Genomic DNA, 19,400 nt, shown 5'->3' on the forward strand with positions numbered 1-19,400 from the left:
ACGTTGGTGAGGACAGGCTCACAGTGCTCACAGGTCCGGACAGGCTTTGCATCCTGTTGTCTGCCCCAAGAAATGAACATCAGAGGTTTACAGAAGCAGTCTTGGGGTTCTTCTCGATTAAGCTGCCCCCGGGTAGGTGGCAGAAGTTTCAGCAGACAATTCAGTCCTCAGCGAAAACCGTACATCCGACCAAGTGACAGGACTCCAGTCCTAAAACCTTCTCATTAGGGCCCCTCACAGGTCTGCAAAGCCATGCTCCCTGGGAGACTTGGCAGTGGTGACAGCCCCACATCAGAGGCCCCGTGGTGCCACATCCGCACCAGGACCTGGCCCTGTGCTCCTTCCCCCAGCCCTTTGGGGGTCATTGCTGCCCTTGCGTATTTCACAGATGAAACTGACTACCATGCCCCAAGGTGTCCCGCTCCTACGTGCCGGACCTGACTCCAGGTTCAGTGCCCTGCTGGCTTCTACAGTGCTCCGGATTTTCCTGTCTCGCTGCCCTCCCTCCTGTCTCCTGAACACGAGCAAGTTTAATGTGTTCATAGCCGGCGTCCGTGAATTGCACAGCCTGAAAGGTGCTTTGCATCCCGGTGGGACCCGATCGTCTTTTGTTTGGGATGACTGACACATGACTGTAGGGAGAACGAAGTAATCACTTCTTCGAGAGCACCTTCGGAGACTCTTGTTGGAAAATGAGTGCATGCTACCCACCCCACCCCCCGTTTGATTACGATGAGAAACCATCATGATATATAAAGTTGGCAAGAGGTCATAAAAAGGAACGAGGGCAGAGCACTTTTACTCGATGGAAATACACCCAAGAATTTGCCAACAAAGGCGATAGGAAAAGATGAGCTAAAATTCTCTTAACAGCGGGCAGGTTGAGATTCAGGTGAGCATCAAGCCTGATGGGCTAGATGGGCATCTCCTCCCCAAATTCTAGAACATTCTCACTCATCCTTAAACTGTGGCTGTAGCCATGGCTGGCCAAGCACTACCTAAAAAGGCAACTGGGAGCGCTGTGGATTCGGGACCTGGAATTTGTTCTCCCCAGGCCTGGAAACATGCTAAATCGTCAGCCATCTCCCGCCCCGGCCGAGTCTTTGTGTTTTATATGAGGCGGCCTTATTCCCTTCCCCTTCGACGAAGGGAGGTCGAGAGCAGACTAGTCCAAACACTCTTGCAGAAGGGAGCATCCTCTGCTGACCACCCAGAGCCAGAGGCCCCTCCTAGCAAGAAAGCCCCACAGAGCACTGCACAAACCAGCCACATCAGGGCCCCGTGAGCTCACAGAGCATCTCATAGCCAGGGTGCGTGTTGTCTCATTCCCCCTCTGAAGGGCATTCGAGGGCCAGGGAGTCAGTTGACTGTGCCCAATCTTGGCCCTGTTGGCCAGGTGCCCTGCAAGGGCCCTCCCGCGGAACTCAGACAAAAAGACCACCCAGCTCACCGGGCCTCCGCTCCTAAAGTGCCCATGTCTGGGGTGGGGGGGTGGGGGGGCAGTGCGGATCTGAAGATGCAAATGCTTTTTCCACGATGCCTATCTGATGCCAACACTCAATGACAAAGGGCTTGTACCTCTTGTTAGCAGGGTCCCACCAAAGGTGTTGACAACTGACTGCACATGTCAGCTAGCCTAACGTATCTCGCGAAAAGCCACACGCTGATGTGAAAGTGCTGAGCACTTCTCTTCACTCTGTTTGCCATTTCATGGTATTTCATACAAAATGGCCTTCTCTCATTCTGTTTTCCACTTTGGTAAAGCTCTGTTCTACTTTGGTTAGGTTTGATATTACACCTGTGTGTTTGTGCACATTCACACTTGTTCACGCCCACACTCACGCCAGACCAGAAGCGTGAAGGTCAAGAAAGCAACCCTGCACGTTGGCACCATTCACTTCAACACGTTTGCGTTTCCTCTCAGGGACAGCTGAGCGTTCTCTAGGCACTGGAGTCCGTGAAGGCTGTCCTAGTGCCATAACAGGATGTCGTGACCTGGGCGGTTTAAACAAAAAACTTGTATTTCTCACAGTTCTGGAGGCTGGGAAGTCCAACATCAGGGTACTAGCAAATTCCATGTCTGCTGAGGACTCCCTTCCTGATTCCCAGACCAGTGTCTGCTTTCCCACCCTGCCCGCTCACATTGGGGTGCGCCGTGGGGTCTCTGTGCCGAGGGCACTGATCTCATCCATGGGGCTTCCCCCTCCCGGTCACCCAGTTGCCCCCAAAGGCCACACCTCCTAACACTGTCACCCTGGAGGTTGGGATGCAACACACGGATTTGGGGGTAGGGGGTAGAGGGACACAAACTTTTGCTTCGTAGCAAGGTCCATCAACCCGTTGCAGACACAGCCACTAATAAAATTCCTCTGTTTTCAGCAACTGGAAGAAAAACTCAAAGGACAGGCTGACTATGAAGAAGTGAAGAAAGAACTAAAGTAAGTGTGGAGACGCCGGTGCGGCCACCCACAAGCCAGGGCTCGCTGGTGACTTCTGCTAAGGAAATACTCTGCCAGGGACAGGGCAGCCGCGGGCCCTCGCTCTGGGCCTTGGCGGCCACTCCCCCACCAGGCCATGTCCCAGGCTGCCCAGAGCCATGGGCGTGTGCACTCAGGCCTGTGCCTGAGCTCTGGGGACCTTTCTAAGACGCCATGCATTTCAAGTACGCCAGTATGCACAGAATCAGGGGAGACGGTGCCCTGATAGAAATTACGAAATATGAGCTTGTGTGCCAGCAGTAAGTTCCCCAAACAGGAGCAGAGCAGGGAAATGTTTTGTTTGGGGGTGGTTGTTTTTTATAAGATTTTATTTATTTATCTGTTGGGCGGCAGGCAGAGGGAGAGGGAGAAGCAGACTCCTCGCTGAGCAGGGAGCCCAATGCGGGGCTCGATCCCGGGATCCCGGGATCATGACCCGAGCTGAAGGCAGACGTTCAACCGACTGAGCCACCCAGGTGCCCCCAGGGGAGTGTTTTCCAGTTGAAAGCCTACACGTGGCCTCAACCCCGCCCCTGCCGCACCATCCCCGACCACCTTCAGACACCAGGACTTTCTTCTCTCAGCTTCCAGTTTCCCATCCGAAGGCAGTAGCTGAAGTCCTGTCACCCCTCCAGTGCTAATGCGAACATTCTCAGGTAGAAGTCCCCCCACTCATGCCCGGCCTCCTAGTGCCTCAAACTCCTTCCCCCGAGGCTGCCCCCTGCCCTCCTGGAGCCCTCCTGGAGCTCATGGGCAGCCCCTGCCTCCATGGGCTGGGCTCTGAAACACGGCCCACGGTCACCCGGCCCTGCAGGCCTGTGTTCTCTGCTGGTGCAGGAACACGGGGTCCTTCCTCTGCTCCCCCCTGTTGGGCCCCAGCCCCTCCACAGACACCCCCTTGGCCTCAGGCTCCCCCCTCTGGTGTTGGCATCTCCCTCCCGTCTCTCCAGGCTGACCCCCCCCCGCACCCCGCATCCCTTCCTACTCCCCTGCTACCCCATCAGCCCCCCCCTCCTGACACTTTTAATTTCTCCTTTTAAAATAAGCCTACACCCACTCGCCATGCTGTTCTTTGTATTCTCAATTCCATTCCCTCAGGTTTGCTAAAAAAGCCCACGGGAAGGCCTCTTGGACCTTCCCGCCACCAGGGCCCTCGCCCTCCCTTGGTCAGGAAGTCCCCCAGCCTTGCTGGCCACTTACCTGCAGGTGGCTTCTCAGCCCCCTGCGCAGAGGCCCAGCGCATCTCTCGCTGGACGGTATCGCCCCCTCTGGCCGCAGACAGCCTTGCGGCACCTCCTTGGACACCCCCCGCACACACCTGCCTGCATCTTCCCTCCTCCAACCCCGAGGCGTGTGCTGTTCACCTGTCTGACCTGCGGTCTGCTTCTGTCTCCATCGTCCTTCCTTTTTCTCTTCCTCCCACTCAGAAGAAAACAGCCTGTGCCTTCTAATGCTGAGTCAGAGAAACTCTGATGTGAAGGCCTCCTCCCCCAGCCTCTGCCCATCCACGCAGCTCAGTCCCGAAGGTCCTCTTTTGCTCACCTCCGTTCCCATGCGTGACACGATCAAGGCCCATTCCCTCCCACGCAGCCGCTGCACGCTTCCTCCTAGAACTGCGCCTGCATGCCTAGGGGCCTTTCTGCTACACGCGCCCACCGCGGCCCCCCTCAGCCCCAGGTCTGCATCTGAAGGCCCCACTCGGATGGTTTTTCTGCTAAAATACGCCCCTGCCCTCCCACTTCCTAGTGATCCGAGGGCCCTTCCAGACACACGCCCCACCTCCTGTCCCATCTGTGCCCCAGGCCCCCTGCCCACCTCAGTGGTCTGTAAAATGCCCTGCTCCTTCCAGGCCCTTCTCAGACACTGACTCCTAAGACGGACCCTGTCTCTAACCCGAGGAGATTTCTGCTGCCAACAGCGCCCATCAGGTCTTCTGTGTTGAGTGCTATTTGGATTTTGTCGTCTACTTATAACAGCCTATGGAGTTTGCAAGGGTGAGGGGCAGAGCGGTTCTAATCCTCCGATAGGTCATCGGTAAAGATCCAGTGAATGAACAAACAGACGCTGGTGTTTTGGGTGTAAGCTTACAGGCTCACTTTAGTCTTTTGTTACGTGATCCTAAAGATCTCAGACAAGAATATAGCTGCAAACGTGACAGCCGTAAAAAAGGACAAGTTCCAGACTGCTCGTCACTTCTCTTCCGGCTGATGCAATGCGGCCCCCGAGTTCTTATTATTTTCAATAGCTCACCATAAAATAAAATTACGAGGTTTCCTTCCCTCCCCCCCCAACCCCCCAGCTGCTCTTTCGTTCCTTTTCTGTTGGTCTGTGGGACACAGGCCGCTACCAAGATAAAACCACAGATAAGCAAAGCCATTAGCTCCTCACTGACCGCCACAGTGGCTGCAACAGAGTGGTCTCCCGGGACCCTGGGCATTTGTACACGGTGCTCTTGACACTTCCATGGGACTTAAAGAGGGCAGAGGCCAAGGTCATGGCTGCGAGAACGCTGGGAGAGCACAGGTGGCCCGCTGCCGAGGACCACAGCCGCTTTCGCTCGCCTTCCCAAGCTCCTGGGGCCATCTGGACTCACTGTCCTTCCCTCCCAGATAGACTCACAGAAAGGAAGGAATGTCCCTTTGAAAGGAACACAGTGGTTCTGGGCACCTGAACTTCCTCGGCTCTCAGACTTGTGGAAACAAGCTGAGACGGAGGCGGTTTCAGCGATAAGGAGAACAAAGGAGAAACAGTCCTGCTCCCCTGCAGCGCCTGGGGCTGCAGAGCAGGTCTGTGGCCAGCCTTGGAGCCATGCAGTTTGGGACCTTGCTTTTTGCCTATTTTCCCAGGTCCCCACGTGGCAGCCACCGAGTGAGCATCTGGCCCCCGGGGCAGGTGGGAGGGATGAGGTTTCTCTCTCTGGCTTCCTTCTTACAACTTTTTCATTCCCTGTTAAGCTTGACAAATACATTCCACTTGCAACAATGTTACGTCTGTGTTCAACTTTAAAATTATACTCTGAACAGCCCTGGTGTGATTCCATATGGAATGATTTACATGCTGGGCAAGAAACTTTTGCTGGCCAACTGCTAGTTGAATAGTTATTCTAGAGACACTATCAGATTATAATGCTGCCAGGGAGGTTGTTAAAGCTGTCAGTTCCTCCGTTCCTGGAGTGCAGAAAAGTGTAATGTTAGTGCTCATTAGTGTGGCAGTTATCAAAGGTAGGAGTGGGGAATAACCGCTCTGTCTTGCTCTCCACAGCATTCTGAAATCCATGGAGTTTGCACCGTCCGAGGGCTCTGGGACACAGGTACGCGCGCTCGTTTGCTCTCTGTGTGCGTGAGGGCCAGCTCGCCGTGGTCACCGCCCGTCCCCGGGCAAGCCTCACGCTCTCGAAATTTCCGTGAAACCTCCCGCCTGCAGCTGACGAGTCATTTCCCAGGAACCCTAAGCAAGTTCAAGCACATTGTCTTTAATTTAAAAGAGGCAGGAAGAGAAAAGTCAGTGTTTTCCAGACGGGTAGCTCAGTTCACATGACATTGTGATCTCACTTGGGCGGGCACTGAGCACATGGATAAGACCACTTTTAGATTGTGTCAGAGACCAGCCCCAAACGGACCGGCTTAGGAACTTTCTTTTATCTGCTGCCTCGCATGGAAAAGAGGCGGGGCACAATGACCATGGTGCCCGGTAACCTGGTGGCCAGGGAGAATTTAAGGCATCAAATGGAATCCCGCTCCTGATGTCCAGACGGCAGCTGACTCTTTGTGGCTGGTACCAAGGAAAGCTTAACCTTGGTAGCGACCTCCGGACAGGTTTGTGGCTCGGCAGCCAGTCCGCATGCCAGATAAGGCACGGGTTTAGACTCCTCGAACTTGGGGACGGCATAGAGAATAAGGAGTTGTCTAGAAGCCACACGGGTGTAAGAGAAGAATGACTGCGACTGGAGTGCATCCTTTGGGAAAGGCTCTTGAGTGCTCTCCACACGTGTGGGCTTTCTGTAACGCATGGGAGTCAGCAGGCTGCACAGGCCATCAGAGCAGGGGTTGCGGGGTCTGGCGGCCCCGGGGAGCGGGCGGGTGGCCGGCCCCGCAGTGAGTGAGCCCTGCTCTGCCCCATCTAGGACGCGTCCAAGCCCCTGGAGGTGCTGCTGCTGGAGAAGAACCGGTCGCTACAGTCTGAGAATGCCGCGCTACGCATCTCCAACAGCGACCTGAGCGGTAGGTTGACAGGGTCTCGTGTGCCGTGCTCGGTCCCTTCCGGGGGTCGAGGAAGAGGAAGGTGAACCGTGAGTCTGGGCAGATGCATGACGGGAGCATCAGCGGTTGATGACAGCCTTGACTAATGAGCGCTTGGTCTCCTCCTGGTCCTCCGCACGGCTCCTCCCCTCCCCCCGCCCCGCCTCCCGACGCGCGTGGCGAGGCGCGTGGCCGCAGAGCACCTGCGGAGGTCAGTCAGGGCCGGTGTTGCAGGAGAGGCCAGGAGGGACACTCGGAGGATGGTGGCCTCTCTGGTCCGTTCCCAGTCGTGCGGCCTCTGTCTTGTGGTGTTTCCGGGGCTGCTTCCAGCCTCAGTGGAGCTTTTCTTCCTTTTGTCAGGTTTTCCTTGGGAGCGCATCCCCCATCCTTAGCCTTTCTTTGCTCGTCCCAAAATGGTGGCGTCACTGACTGCTTCTGGTTTTGGCAGCTGGTAAACCGTTTAACAGTGTCTCGGGCTCCGATGATATTTCATTCTTAAAATGTGCGTGCCTTCGATCGAGTGGACTCGGTGCAGTGCATTCGCCTCAGAGCAAGTGGTGTGAGAGAACCCGTTGGTCCCAAAATGTCAGTGTTTGCTGCTCCTCAGGTGGGGCCCTTCTGGTAATAGCTCGAATGCTAGCGGCCCAGTAAGAGGCCCCGCGACCTGTCGACTCTTTACTGTGTGTGGTACCGGCTCCTTGCCACGTTAGGGGTTTGAATCTGTGTCGAGGGGACTCTCCAGGCTGCAACGTACAAGAAAGGTGCAAACATGAAATGCATGTTGCTTGTTTCGGGGGGCCTCGTTTGGCTAATTTAAAAATTCAATTGAAAAACAAACCAACACACCTCATTGGCCCTTGGAAAATCTGCACTTTTTTTTTTCCCTTTTGTGGGGCAAACTTGGCATTTTGGTCTTGGTTTTTTTTCCCTTTTGAATCCCCCATAATGCATTATGTTTGCCCTTCCTTGTAGGGTCAGCCAGGAGAAAAGGGAAAGACCAGCCTGAGAGTCGGCGTCCTGGACCTTTGCCGGCCTCCCCTCCTCCTCAGTTGTCCCGCAACACGGGGGAGCAGGCTTCCAATACTAATGGTACACACCAGTTCTCACCAGCGGGGTTAACGCAAGACTTTTTCAGCTCATCCCTGGCAAGCCCCAGCCTACCCCTGGCTTCTACGGGAAAATTTGCACTAAACTCTCTCCTCCAACGACAGCTAATGCAGTCCTTCTACTCCAAGGCCATGCAGGAAGCAGGAAGCACAAGCATGATTTTTTCAACAGGTCCATACAGCACAAACTCCATATCTTCCCAAAGTCCATTACAACAGAGCCCAGATGTAAATGGCATGGCCCCGTCTCCCAGCCAGTCAGAAAGTGCTGGGAGTGTCTCCGAGGGCGAGGAGATAGACACAGCAGAAATCGCCCGGCAGGTGAAGGAACAGTTGATCAAGCACAATATTGGACAGCGCATTTTCGGACACTATGTCTTGGGACTGTCTCAAGGGTCTGTGAGCGAGATTCTGGCCCGGCCCAAGCCATGGAATAAACTGACCGTTCGCGGCAAGGAGCCCTTTCACAAGATGAAGCAGTTCCTCTCGGACGAGCAGAACATCCTGGCTCTTCGCAGCATCCAAGGCAGACAAAGAGGTGAGAGGCTTTCAGGGGCTGGCGCCAGCGTGTGAGCCCATCAGGGTTGTATGTGAGTGTGTGTGTGTGTGACGAAACATTTGTGCATTACATCAGGTAAAGTTCTCTTGAGTTCTACCATCTCCAGGGTCCGAGGGTCGGCTGGCGTGAACCAGAGCCCATAGACCGGGGCGGGGGGGGGGGGGGGGGGGGTCTGGCCTCTGACACTCGCTCAGCACCTCGCATGTAGTAGACTCAGAACCTCAATCCCACGTATCGAATCGGACGGAATTACACCCCGTACAACGTCCCGATGTGTGTAATGTCCAGTGGTCCGATGGGCAGTGGGTGCTGGCCCCACGGGGGAGGAGCCCTCAGGTAGCGTCCAGCCCTAGAGCCCCAGCGGCAGCAGCCGGGGTCAGGCCTGGGGAGAGCGTATCAGCCACGTGTCCTCTCCTCTTCCCCACGCGCACAAGGGAGCATGTCCTATGGCCAGCCTCCCTCCCGATGTTAGCTTCTGTTAGCGATTGGCGCAGCCCAGTGAGCAAAACACACCTGCCTTGAGTAAGATACGTGAAAGTTTTATTAAAACACCCTTCCTACCCCACCCTCCACAAAAAGATGAAAAGTCCATTCGCATCCCTGATTGAGAGAATCCCTTCCCCCTTGAACGACAGGATCATTCTGCTAAACCAGCAGTGGTAGAGAGGGGTAGATCTTATCAGACGCCTTTGAAACACGACAAATGGAGCAGGAAGACGTTTCCAACAGCGTCGATTTGCACAAAGCACATCGAGCTTTCTATGGCGATGTTAACTGAAATTGACTGTCTTTGGATGATTAATGTGAGCTTTGTTCCGGGGGCTGGTGGGCGATGCGCTTGGTGGCAGGCGGTGCTCCCTCCGTTTGACCCTCATGGCATTGGTGCCGTGGGCCACTCCTTAGGTCTGTCTGATCTTCCGCAGCAGAGCCATGGCCTCTGCAGGCCGGCTGGCCAGGGAAGGGCCTCTCAAAAGTTTCTAGTAACTCCCGAGTTGGACAGGAAGCCCTGAGCCCTTACTGTAGCGACAGGCGGCTCAGATTTCATGTCACACAGCCCATATCGTCAACACCACCATCCCCCTGATTGTTTTGTTCTTACCACACTTGTTTTTCAACAGAGAATCCAGGCCAGAGCCTGAACAGACTATTTCAGGAAGTACCGAAACGAAGAAATGGGTCCGAAGGTATGTTGCAGGCAGGTGTTTTTCTTTGCAGTTAGTAAAACCTAGGAAGCAGCATGTCCTTAGCTGTGCATTTGGGTTAAAACTGTGCAGTGTGATTCTGGCCTGGAACCTGATGGAAAAACAGCTAGTAAGTATAAAACAAAGCACGGGCTCAAGTACGCACAGTCCCTTCCTCCTGAGCTGCCCGCACTCTATTGGGTGCAGAAGAGGCGAGGAGAGAAAGCGCCCCTAAGAATCAGTCCCCAAGTGCCATCCCACTACCCCCCCAGGCTCAAATTACACCGCCCCCCCCCCCTCCTCAGAAGCGGGCAGGAGCATAACAATCGTTGCTCTGAGAAAACTCAGGTGGCTGAGTCAGATGACATACTGCTGCTTCCTTGTACTTCCTTTTAACTCTGAACTGTGTTAAAGGTACTACGGAGTGGACAAATTCCAACAAATTCCAAACGTAATTGGTTCTCCTCTGGGCCCCCCTGCGCTCCTTGGTGCTGCATCTTTAAAGGGGCTCCACCCCTGCGGTCTGCTTGTTTTGCAATGGTTTGGTGTGGCGGTGCTTACTTAGTAAGGTAGCGGGTGCTTACTTAGTAAGGTAGCGGAGAATTAAAATACGGTATGTGGAAGGCTTCCAGAAAGAGCCGGGGCCAGCCCCCGGGGCCACAGTAGCTTCCGTGCATCCGTGCAGGTGGCTGTTCTGCAGAGCGTCACCAGGTGACCGAGGGTCTTGTCCTGGAGGGAGCTCTGCAAGCTACTCGCCTCATTCATAAATTTTTAAAAGACAGCATGTGACCAGAGAGCCAAAATAGGAAGCCTTCATCCTCTTCACCTTGTATGTGCCCATGACTGATAGGTAATCTGCCTTGACCCTTCACCCGCCTTTCCCATCGTTGCTTTTTGGGGACACCAGTGTCCAACAGACGTGCAGAACCTTGAGCACAGTCCCAGGCCAAAGCAATTGTCGGAGTTGCTTTTAAATGACTCGCAAACACCACTGCCTTTTTCAGGCCTTCCTCTGGTTTTATACTGGAGTGGGTGACCTGCTCTCCCTAATCCCGCCCCACAGGTGCCCTCCAGTTGGGGTAACCGTGAGAGCTTGTCCCGCTGGCCAGATGACCCTGACCACCAGGTAGATTCCGCAGGAAGCCCTTCCTGCCCAGGGCCACAGTACCTGCTGTGAAGTTGCACGCACAGCAGGTACGGGTCAACGGGAGGCCACGCCTGCCTCCTTAACCGTCACCGGCCTCAACTCGGGAGCTATTGATCAGAATGACCTCTTCGTGCAGCCCTGATTTTTGTTGGTTGGTTTGTTTCACGTCTGGGTTTGATGTCATGGGTGTGGCTTCTCCCTGCAGGTAACATCACGACCCGGATCCGAGCCTCCGATACCGGATCCGATGAAGCAATCAAGTCCATCCTGGAACAAGCCAAAAGGGAGCTGCAGGTGCAGAAAACTGGTACGGAATCCGCTTCTTTGACCACTGTCTTCCAGGCTTAATTAGAAGAATTGTCATGAGTGTCCTGGTTAGCGGTATTTAACTTTAAAAAAAATAAAATGAAAACCCCACACAATAGAATGTATGTTTTCAGGCACTTAGGCAAGGGCAGAGGGGAGCAGAGGTCTGCGTGATCTCTATTTTTCTTTTTATCACATCACGCCCTAGCATTGACTCAAGAAGGTATCCCTGGCCTAGATTGTCCTTACACTTACGTGGACAGGTAGTCTGTATCAAATTGCCTTTTTCAAATGCCACACAGGCTGTGTTATTTGGATATGTCCTTGACTGAACCCTGAAAAAGGATGGGTGCAAAATAAATCCTAAGCTGCTTCGCAGAACGAACGTTGCTAGGGAGGAGCAGGAAGTTGTAGTAGATGGATGTCCAACTCTGCAGCCAGGCGGCCTCAGGACTCGGCCCTCAGTGCTCCCTGAGAGCTGCCTCATCTGACAGGAGAGAGCCGCCACGCTTCAGCCTCTCTCTGGCTGAGTTTGACAGCAAGGCACACCGGCCGTAGGTTCAGCTCAGACCTGCTGCCGGAGAGGAGACCGAGTGCCTGGGTTCTCTTGTTCTGGGGTTCAGCATAGGGACGCGCACCTGCCCCATACCTGTGAAGCCCCTGCTCTGCAGAGCCACTCCCTCGAGGACCTGGTCACGGGGTTCTCGCCAGGCCTGGTGACAGGCCACCACCCAGTCCCTCCCCTGGCCACCAGGCCCTTCCCCCAGGCCACCCCACTCCCACATGACTCATTCAGCGGCAAGCCTGGAGCTCCCTTCTGGGAACTAGGCCCGGGCTTGGCATTTTTACCTCCCCTGTCCTATTTAAACTAGGTCCGCACCCTTGCCCTGAAAGGTAGATACTATTATCCTATTGCTGATTCTCAAACTCAGGCTTCAAGTGAGACTTAATAAATGGCACGTCCTGGGTGGAAACCCAGGTCTCTCAGCTCTTATCCCAGTACCTCCCCCTCTGCAACCTTCTGCCTCCTTACAGGGACCCCAGTGCAGTGGGTGGGAGACCATCCTGTGAGGCCCCGGGGCCGGACACTGTGGGAACCTTCCATTTGATGTAGTTCTTCCTCTCCAGACCAGAGTTGACATGTAAGCCAGCCCCTCCTCTGGGTGGCTGAACAACCAAGAGGCTTGGCCAGGCCCCCTGACAGGGTGGGAGACAGCCCCAGATCGAGAGCAGAAGGGCCCAGTTTCTCCCGCAGAGCAGTGCTGACTCTGCCTGCACCCGAGGATGCTGTGGGGATCATGCAAATCCGAGAAGCAGGGCCCTCAGTCACCCGGTGAAATCAAGTCCTCGAGAGGCCTAAAAGGTTGTCCCTGTTGTTTGAAGCATTTTTCAGCCTCATTTTAAAGTGGATAAAGAGCCGGCTCCTGTGATTCCGTCCCCCAGACGTGAAGGTGTCCACGAGCTGGTACCACCTGTGGGAGCGTTCAGCCCGGCGCTCCTCAGCCAGGGCCTTGCTCCACAGTCGCCCGGGAGTTGGTCAAAAACACGGGGCTGCTGGAGCCCCACACCTGCTACTCAGGCAGACCCTCCAGGGCTGGGGCCTGGGCATGTGCATTTTAACAAGCCCAGCGGGTGATTCTGGGGCACAGCCCTCGTTAAGGGTCCTCAATCTAGCCCACCACCCATCCCAAGCTCACAGACGGAAATCCCGAGGCCCAGCCGTGCCCTCTGAGTCCCCCAAGGTCTCAGCCCTGGGTTCCCGGGCCAGGGCCTGGCCGCTGTCCCCCCAGCATGGGGCTCGCTGTTGCTGGCCACACCACAGTCACCTGCCCAGGGGACAATAAACGTGAGCCAGCCCAAACACGTCCATGTCTCACTGGAGACTCTGGGCTCACGCTGCAACCCTTAACAGAAATTACATCTCTAAAGGTTGACCCAAGCACTACAGTTTTGGAATTTAGCACACGAGAATATTGTTTAGAAATCCTCAGGGGTGATGGCACGTCCCTGAGCGTTTGCCCACTTTCCCCGCTCCCCCCCCCCCACACTCGGGGTTAATGAACCCTTTCAGAGGGTGTGAAGTAAAGGCCAGCGGGTCTCAGAGCGGTGGCGTTAGTCCGTCTGTCCCTGCCCAGACAGGATGCACGCGGGGTCCACTGACCGAGGAAACACTGGTCCAAGTCAAGCCGCTTGGTTGTCCCAGAGAATCGGCATTTTGTGGGAGGCCGGGTTAGAAGGAAGCGGAGGGAAAAACAGCACGCTCCCAACCAGAGGGGTCAGGCCCGCCACCACCTCACGCCTGTGTTTGCTCCGTGCAGCAGAGCCCACCCAGCCTTCGTCCACAGCCAGCAGCGGGAGCTCCGACGACGCCATCCGCTCCATCCTGCAGCAGGCCCGCCGCGAAATGGAGGCCCAGCAGGCCGCCCTCGACCCCGCCTTAAAGCCCACGCCGCTGTCCCAGGCCGACATCGCCATCCTGACCCCCAAGTTGATACCCTCCTCGCCCATGTCGTCCGTGTCCAGCTACCCTCCGCTCGCCCTGTCCTTGAAGAAGCCCCCCTCCACCCCCGATGCCAGTGCTTCCGCTCTGCCCAACCCCCCGGCCCTCAAAAAGGAGTCCCAGGACACGCCCGGGCTGGACCTCCAGGGAGCGGCCGAGTCTGCACAGGGGGTCCTGAGACACGTGAAGAGCGAGCTGGGCCGCAGCGGCGTGTGGAAGGACCACTGGTGGAGCACGGTGCAGCCGGAGAGGAAGAGCGCCGTGCCTCCCGAGGACACCAAGTCGGAAGAAGCCAGCGGCACCAAGGAGAAAGGTGGCGGCAGCCAGCCGCGGGCCGAGCGCAGCCAGCTCCAGGGACCCTCATCATCGTCGGAGTACTGGAAGGAGTGGCCCAGCGCCGAGTCGCCGTACTCCCAGAGCTCGGAGCTGAGCCTGACCGGAGCCAGCCGCAGCGAGACGCCCCAGAACAGCCCCCTGCCGTCCTCCCCGATCGTGCCCATGTCCAAGCCCGCCAAGCCCTCGGTCCCTCCGCTGACCCCGGAGCAGTACGAGATCTACATGTACCAGGAAGTGGACACCATCGAGCTCACCCGGCAGGTGAAAGAGAAGCTGGCCAAGAACGGCATCTGTCAAAGGATCTTCGGGGAGAAGGTAAGGGGTTGGTTCGGGGGCCTGGCTTTTCCCATCTCTCTGGAGGACATGGCCATAGCCCCTTTAGTGAGCCACAGAGCAGAAAGGGTCGCCCACCCTCAAACTTGCGGAGAAGCTGGCCGGTGAATGTTCCATTTGCCGCGTCCCCATCTGGGGTGAGACTCTGGGCTAGGCCCCGCCACCCACCACGCTCCTTTCGACTCCTGGTGACACTGTGAGGGGGCACTAAAGTCACCATCTGACAGATAAGAACAGTGAGGCTCAGGGAAGTCAACTACATGCCCCCAGCCGGCCGGTGGCTGAGTTCAAGTCCCACCTCTCTGCCAAGTGTGGCCCAGACGCACCTCCGCAGGCTTTTTTTTGGCCAAGAAAGATCCGAGCCCATAGGGAGACCACCAGTGTGCAGAGAAGCAAAAGGCACAGGATAGGAAAAGCTCGTGTCACGTGATAGGCATAATCCTGCCTTTCTCATAACTCAGAAGGCGCTTGGTGAAGCGACCTGCCCAGAATCCATAGCTCAGGCGGCCCGGGCCATGCCCACAGCTGGGCCCTGAAAGCCCCCATTTCCATGTCTTCCCTTCCAGGCTCATGAAAGTACAATGGTTTGTGAGTGAGCCCCCCCAGACCCTTTTTGTTCTTGGCACTTCCCGGTAACAGATTCTGGATAATGGGGATTTACTAGGGCCGTAAAATAGAAGATAAACATAATACCCCAGCATCGTTTCAGAGTCAGTAAGTAATTACTGAGCATAATGAGAAGCACTCCACTCCCCTGAAAGGCAGCCTCCCTGAGGGGCACGTGGCGGGGGCGGCAGTGGCCCCCGAGGGGCCCCACGCAGGGTCTCGGTCCCCTCCTGCATCACCCCGCAGCCCCACACTGTCCTGCCTTCCATTCAGTGTTTGCAGCGTACCGTGCCTCGGATCCTTACAACATCTCACTGTGATCTCTTTGTCCTGATTTTGCAAAAGGTGATGGGGTGGAGAGAAGTGAGGATGAGAATTTAAAGTCCCTTGAAATTTCTAGTTCAGTGTTGTAAAAATATCATTTGAGAACATTTAAATAGACATTTGTGCTCATGCCTTAAATTTAGCAGAGACTTAATAGCGTTGAACTTGTTTGGCCCGTGAGTGCAGTTTATTCTGGAACTTGAGAACTTTTCAAAAGAGTGATCGAATGCAGCCCCTAAATATCTCTGGGCTGCATCTGTGTCCTGTGGGGGGTGTTTGCGCCCATACATATGTATGGCCATATGTGAGCGTTCAGAAAACTCGGGCATGTACGTGCAACTTGCTGGTCGTCTGCAGTGAGTCTTACTCCCAGGCTGGCGCCCCCGCTGCCGCCGGCTCACCTCTGGGCCCACACTGCAGAGCAGGATGTGGTCAGAGAGAGCAAACCTCTCTAAAGGCCAGCCTGGCCCAGCGCCACAAAGACGACTCGCCTCCCGCATCCCGCCAACATCCGCTGCTCCGGCCACTAAGTGGGTCCGTGACCCCAGCACCTCCGCCTCTCATGACACCACCAAAAAGCAAGATGGTTTCAGCGCTTCCTCCTCAGGGTGTCGGGACTACAGCCCCGCGGCCTCGGCAGGATCGAGGCCCTGGGCGAGATCCCATCCCCTCTCCCTGGGAGCAGAAAGCTAGGACTGTAACTGTGGCTTCCCCGTGCCAGGGCGTCAGCCCACCAGTGACCTTGAAAGCTTATTCCCCCGCCCCAGGCTGGCGCCATCCACCAGGCAGGGACAGATGGGGCGGGGGGCAGGAGTCTGTGCTCAGCCCCTAAAGCGCTCACTGGGTGTCGTCCATCTCGGCCTCTCCACGGCTCTCTGTGCATCGCTGGCGAATTTTGTGGCCTCGCACTAAATCCTGGCCACTGATGCCATGCCTTTGGTTGCCACTGCAGGTACTGGGCCTGTCCCAGGGCAGTGTCAGTGACATGCTGTCCCGGCCAAAGCCTTGGAGCAAGCTGACCCAGAAAGGCCGCGAACCCTTCATCCGGATGCAGCTCTGGCTCAACGGCGAGCTGGGCCAGGGTGTCCTGCCTGTGCAGGGGCAGCAGCAAGGGCCAGGTAAGGGCGGCCCCGCCCCTGGGTGCCTACAGGTGGGGGGCGGGGAAACGTATGCGGGGAGATCACGAACTGCCCCCTTCCTCCACAACCTTTTGCCATGGGACTGACTTCAGTTTCAAGGGGAGAGAAGATTGTGCCTAGCTAATTTTATAAGCAGTGGAAAATGAGTTACTAATTAAGAAAATGCTGTTTATACATAAATATAAGTAAAAGTCAAGTAGCTAAATCAGGGAATCAGGAAAGGAAATCAGCCAAAGGCACAGAGGTGAGAGAACGGGCTCCGGCTTCCACCTGCTCCCGACCGGGGGGTCCCGGCTTTCCCTGGCAGAGCTGTGCCTGCCTGCATGGCCGCGAGTTCTGGCACCCCCTTGAAGGAGTGGGACCTTTGGGGTCCTTATGCTGTTCCCGTCCCACTGCACTGGGTGCATTAGGAAGCTTTAAGCGCCTGGGGTTTGTTTCCTCATTTAATTGTGACCCTTTGTCTTATTTAGTTCTCCATTCTGTGACGTCACTACAGGACCCCCTGCAGCAGGGCTGTGTGAGCTCAGGTAACCAGCCGATTTCTGTTGTCTTGTGTGAAATATTTCCCTCCCCTGTACGTTTTCCTGTCCTCTGGTCTGTAGCCGGGAGACTCAGAGGATCCCTGGCTCTGGATCTGCAAACACTGTATCCCGTCGGCACGCTAGGTTCTCGTGGTCCTAATTTCTAATGGAGACCGGGAGAGTCAACAGCTGAGTGAGGGTTTCACCCTCCAGCGTTTTCCCGCTCACCACCAAAGTCTTTCATCGGTCTGTGGCTTCTAGGTGCGCAGGCCTGGGGGCGGGGGTCCGAGTCAGGGACAGATTCTGTCCCCATGGGGGCTTCCATATGAATAGGAGGGGACAGGATCGGGTGCACAACGCTCCCCCAGCAGGGTCATGGCGGGGAGAAGTTGAGCCCATCTGGAAGAACTTCGGGCCACCTTCAAGCAGGAAGGCTGGGGAAGAAGGAAACGGCTGGCAGGGTCAACGGAAAGATGGCAGAGGGCCCCTGGGAGCCGTTCAGGGTGTGACTGGATACAAAGCCAGTGATGCCCAGAAGAGTGGGACTGAGGATGTGAATCCAGCTGGGAGGCGGGTTGCGGGGGCGGGGGGGGGGGGGGCGCCTGGAGTGCCCGCCGGCTGGGACCCTCACCTCATCTGAAGCCCCGAGGTCTCTGAGGCAGCGTTTCTGCCCTGCGGACCCCTTGCGGCGGCACCGTGCTCCCGGACCCCCTTGCGTGTCCTCCCTGCGCTCCCGCTAGTGCAGAGCTTGGCTCACCCAGCTTCCAGGAACAGCCAGCATCTTGAGCTGCTCCTCGTTTTTCCTTTATTTTTCTAAACATGTTGATTAGTCTCCATATCCCATTGATTCATTGAAAACACAAACAAAGCTAAGTGAGGAGCGTGAAGCCCGCCAACCCGCTGCAAGTTTTACGAGGGGAAACATGTGTAGCACAGGGAACAGCTGGGCGGCAGCGGCCGTTACCGCTGAGAGATGCCAAACCCACGCACAGATGCAGCCCGAGCGGGGCGCTTGCCGCAAAGTTCCCGGCTGAGCTTGTGCTCGGGATATTCCCGATTTGATTTTGACCAAAATGGGGGTGCGGAAGGCCATATCGTACCCGGATCGTTTGTCTCCTTGGCTGGACATCTACATGGAGCGGTTTGTCCACCCGCAGAAGGATCCCAGGTACTTCCTTCTCACGTCATTTCCGGGTCGCTCAGTTTCATTAGCAAGCCCCAGAGAACTCACCCGGCCCTAGCTCGCCTTCCAGATGCATCAGGGCAAATAATGCACAGAGTCGTTTGTGTCAGAGCTTTGCAGACGTTTGCGTGGAAAATCAACCTTCCTCTTACTCCCGCAGAAAACTGGCCTGCCCCACCAGAGTCAGGACTAAACTTGGCAGGATGTGACGAACGTTTTTTAGATCAAAATCGCTTGTTCCTAAATAAAACGGGAAGTCTCCTGCAGTTCCAGGTCAGTTATGATCGACGCCCAAATCTCCGTGTGCGAACAAATCCTTGAAAAGAATGGCCCTTCGCTCTTTCATCGTACGGCAGGTAGTTACTACCGTGTTGGAGCTTCCATAGTCACATTCCCAGCGTGGGAAAACCACGCCGGGCTCCGCAGAGGGATGTAAATGGTATTTGTAAGATATCGGATTACTTTATAAAATAAAGCGGTGCATAGAACTCGGGGAGAGTCTGCAGATTGGCGGAGGCAGGGAGCCTCTGGATAAAAGCGAGCGCTGAAGAACTTTTCAGTGGTTTCTGTGAGGAGGTGGCAAGGGGGTCTCTCGCTGTGTCACCTCAGCCAGACGGGAGACGGATTGCAGACCGTTTCACCCACCATGCCCGTTGTCAGTCGGCAAGAGGGAATCTGTAGAAACAATAAGCATGGTGATTGTGGAGAGAACTGGAAAAATATTTCATACATCCTAGGAAAATAAAATTTTTCTCAGATTTATTTATTTAGTTTAGAGAGTGCACGCGCATGCGTGCAAGTGGGGAGGGGAGGCAGGCAGAGGAAGAGAAAGAATCTCCAGCAAACTCCCCGCCGAGTGCGGAGCCGGATGCGGGGCTCGATCTCAGGACCTTAAGATCATGACCTGAGCCCAAACCAAGAGTTGGACACCCAACTGACTGAGCCACCCAGACACCCCTAAACTTTTTAATATCATGATGGTAGCTAAGCCAAAATGTTTCTCTGGATTCGCAAAGACTAGAAAGTGCTTGTCAAAACGAGAGGGACGGTTATCACAGTGGCAAGATTGTGAGTAGTAGGTTTCCTTGTTTGAAATTTCTTTACTGTCAGTGTTATCCTTTCAAGAATGTTTCTAAAAATCAAAGTAGCTGAACTTTTCAGTATGTGTAATTTAGATTCGAAAAACAGAATTATTTTACGGTGATGAGTATTGGTAAATCATCAGGACGGTTGCCCATAGGAGACTCCAAAATCTTCCCCGACAGAGTAGAGAATCGGTGTCTCTGAGGAGAGCTTCAGCAATGCTGCCACAGAGGCACGGTAGTGAAGCCCCTGGTTCTCGGATTTCCCCAGGATTCTGGTTCTCTGTTCTCACCATGGCTGCCACGGAATCCTTCCAAGGGGCCCCCTGGACCTAGAAAGATGCTGTCCTTGATCGTGGCTC

At 55.5% G+C, this 19,400-nt stretch overlaps 1 protein-coding gene across 3 annotated transcripts in view; it reads left to right on the top strand.

Moving 5' to 3' along the window:
• CUX1 (cut like homeobox 1) overlaps positions 1–19,400 on the top strand; it is a 349,697-nt gene that overhangs the window by 273,404 nt on the left and 56,893 nt on the right. For 2 of the 3 annotated variants that reach the window (XM_025864557.2, XM_025864556.2), the window contains exons 12-14: positions 2,380–2,438; positions 5,739–5,787; positions 6,601–6,697. In XM_025864557.2, coding sequence (XP_025720342.1) covers positions 2,380–2,438; positions 5,739–5,787; positions 6,601–6,697 — 205 coding nt within the window. Of the gene's footprint in view, positions 1–2,379; positions 2,439–5,738; positions 5,788–6,600; positions 6,698–7,687; positions 8,360–9,498; positions 9,565–10,913; positions 11,016–13,332; positions 14,166–16,065; positions 16,232–16,722; positions 16,780–19,400 lie in introns of all 3 variants that reach the window. The other variant, XM_073884183.1, reaches the window with a different exon arrangement.

Source organism: Callorhinus ursinus, unplaced genomic scaffold (genome assembly GCF_003265705.2).
Source record: "Callorhinus ursinus isolate GAN/ISIS: 27379988/994484 unplaced genomic scaffold, GSC_fseal_2.0 scaffold55, whole genome shotgun sequence".
NCBI classification, from domain to species: domain Eukaryota; kingdom Metazoa; phylum Chordata; class Mammalia; order Carnivora; family Otariidae; genus Callorhinus; species Callorhinus ursinus.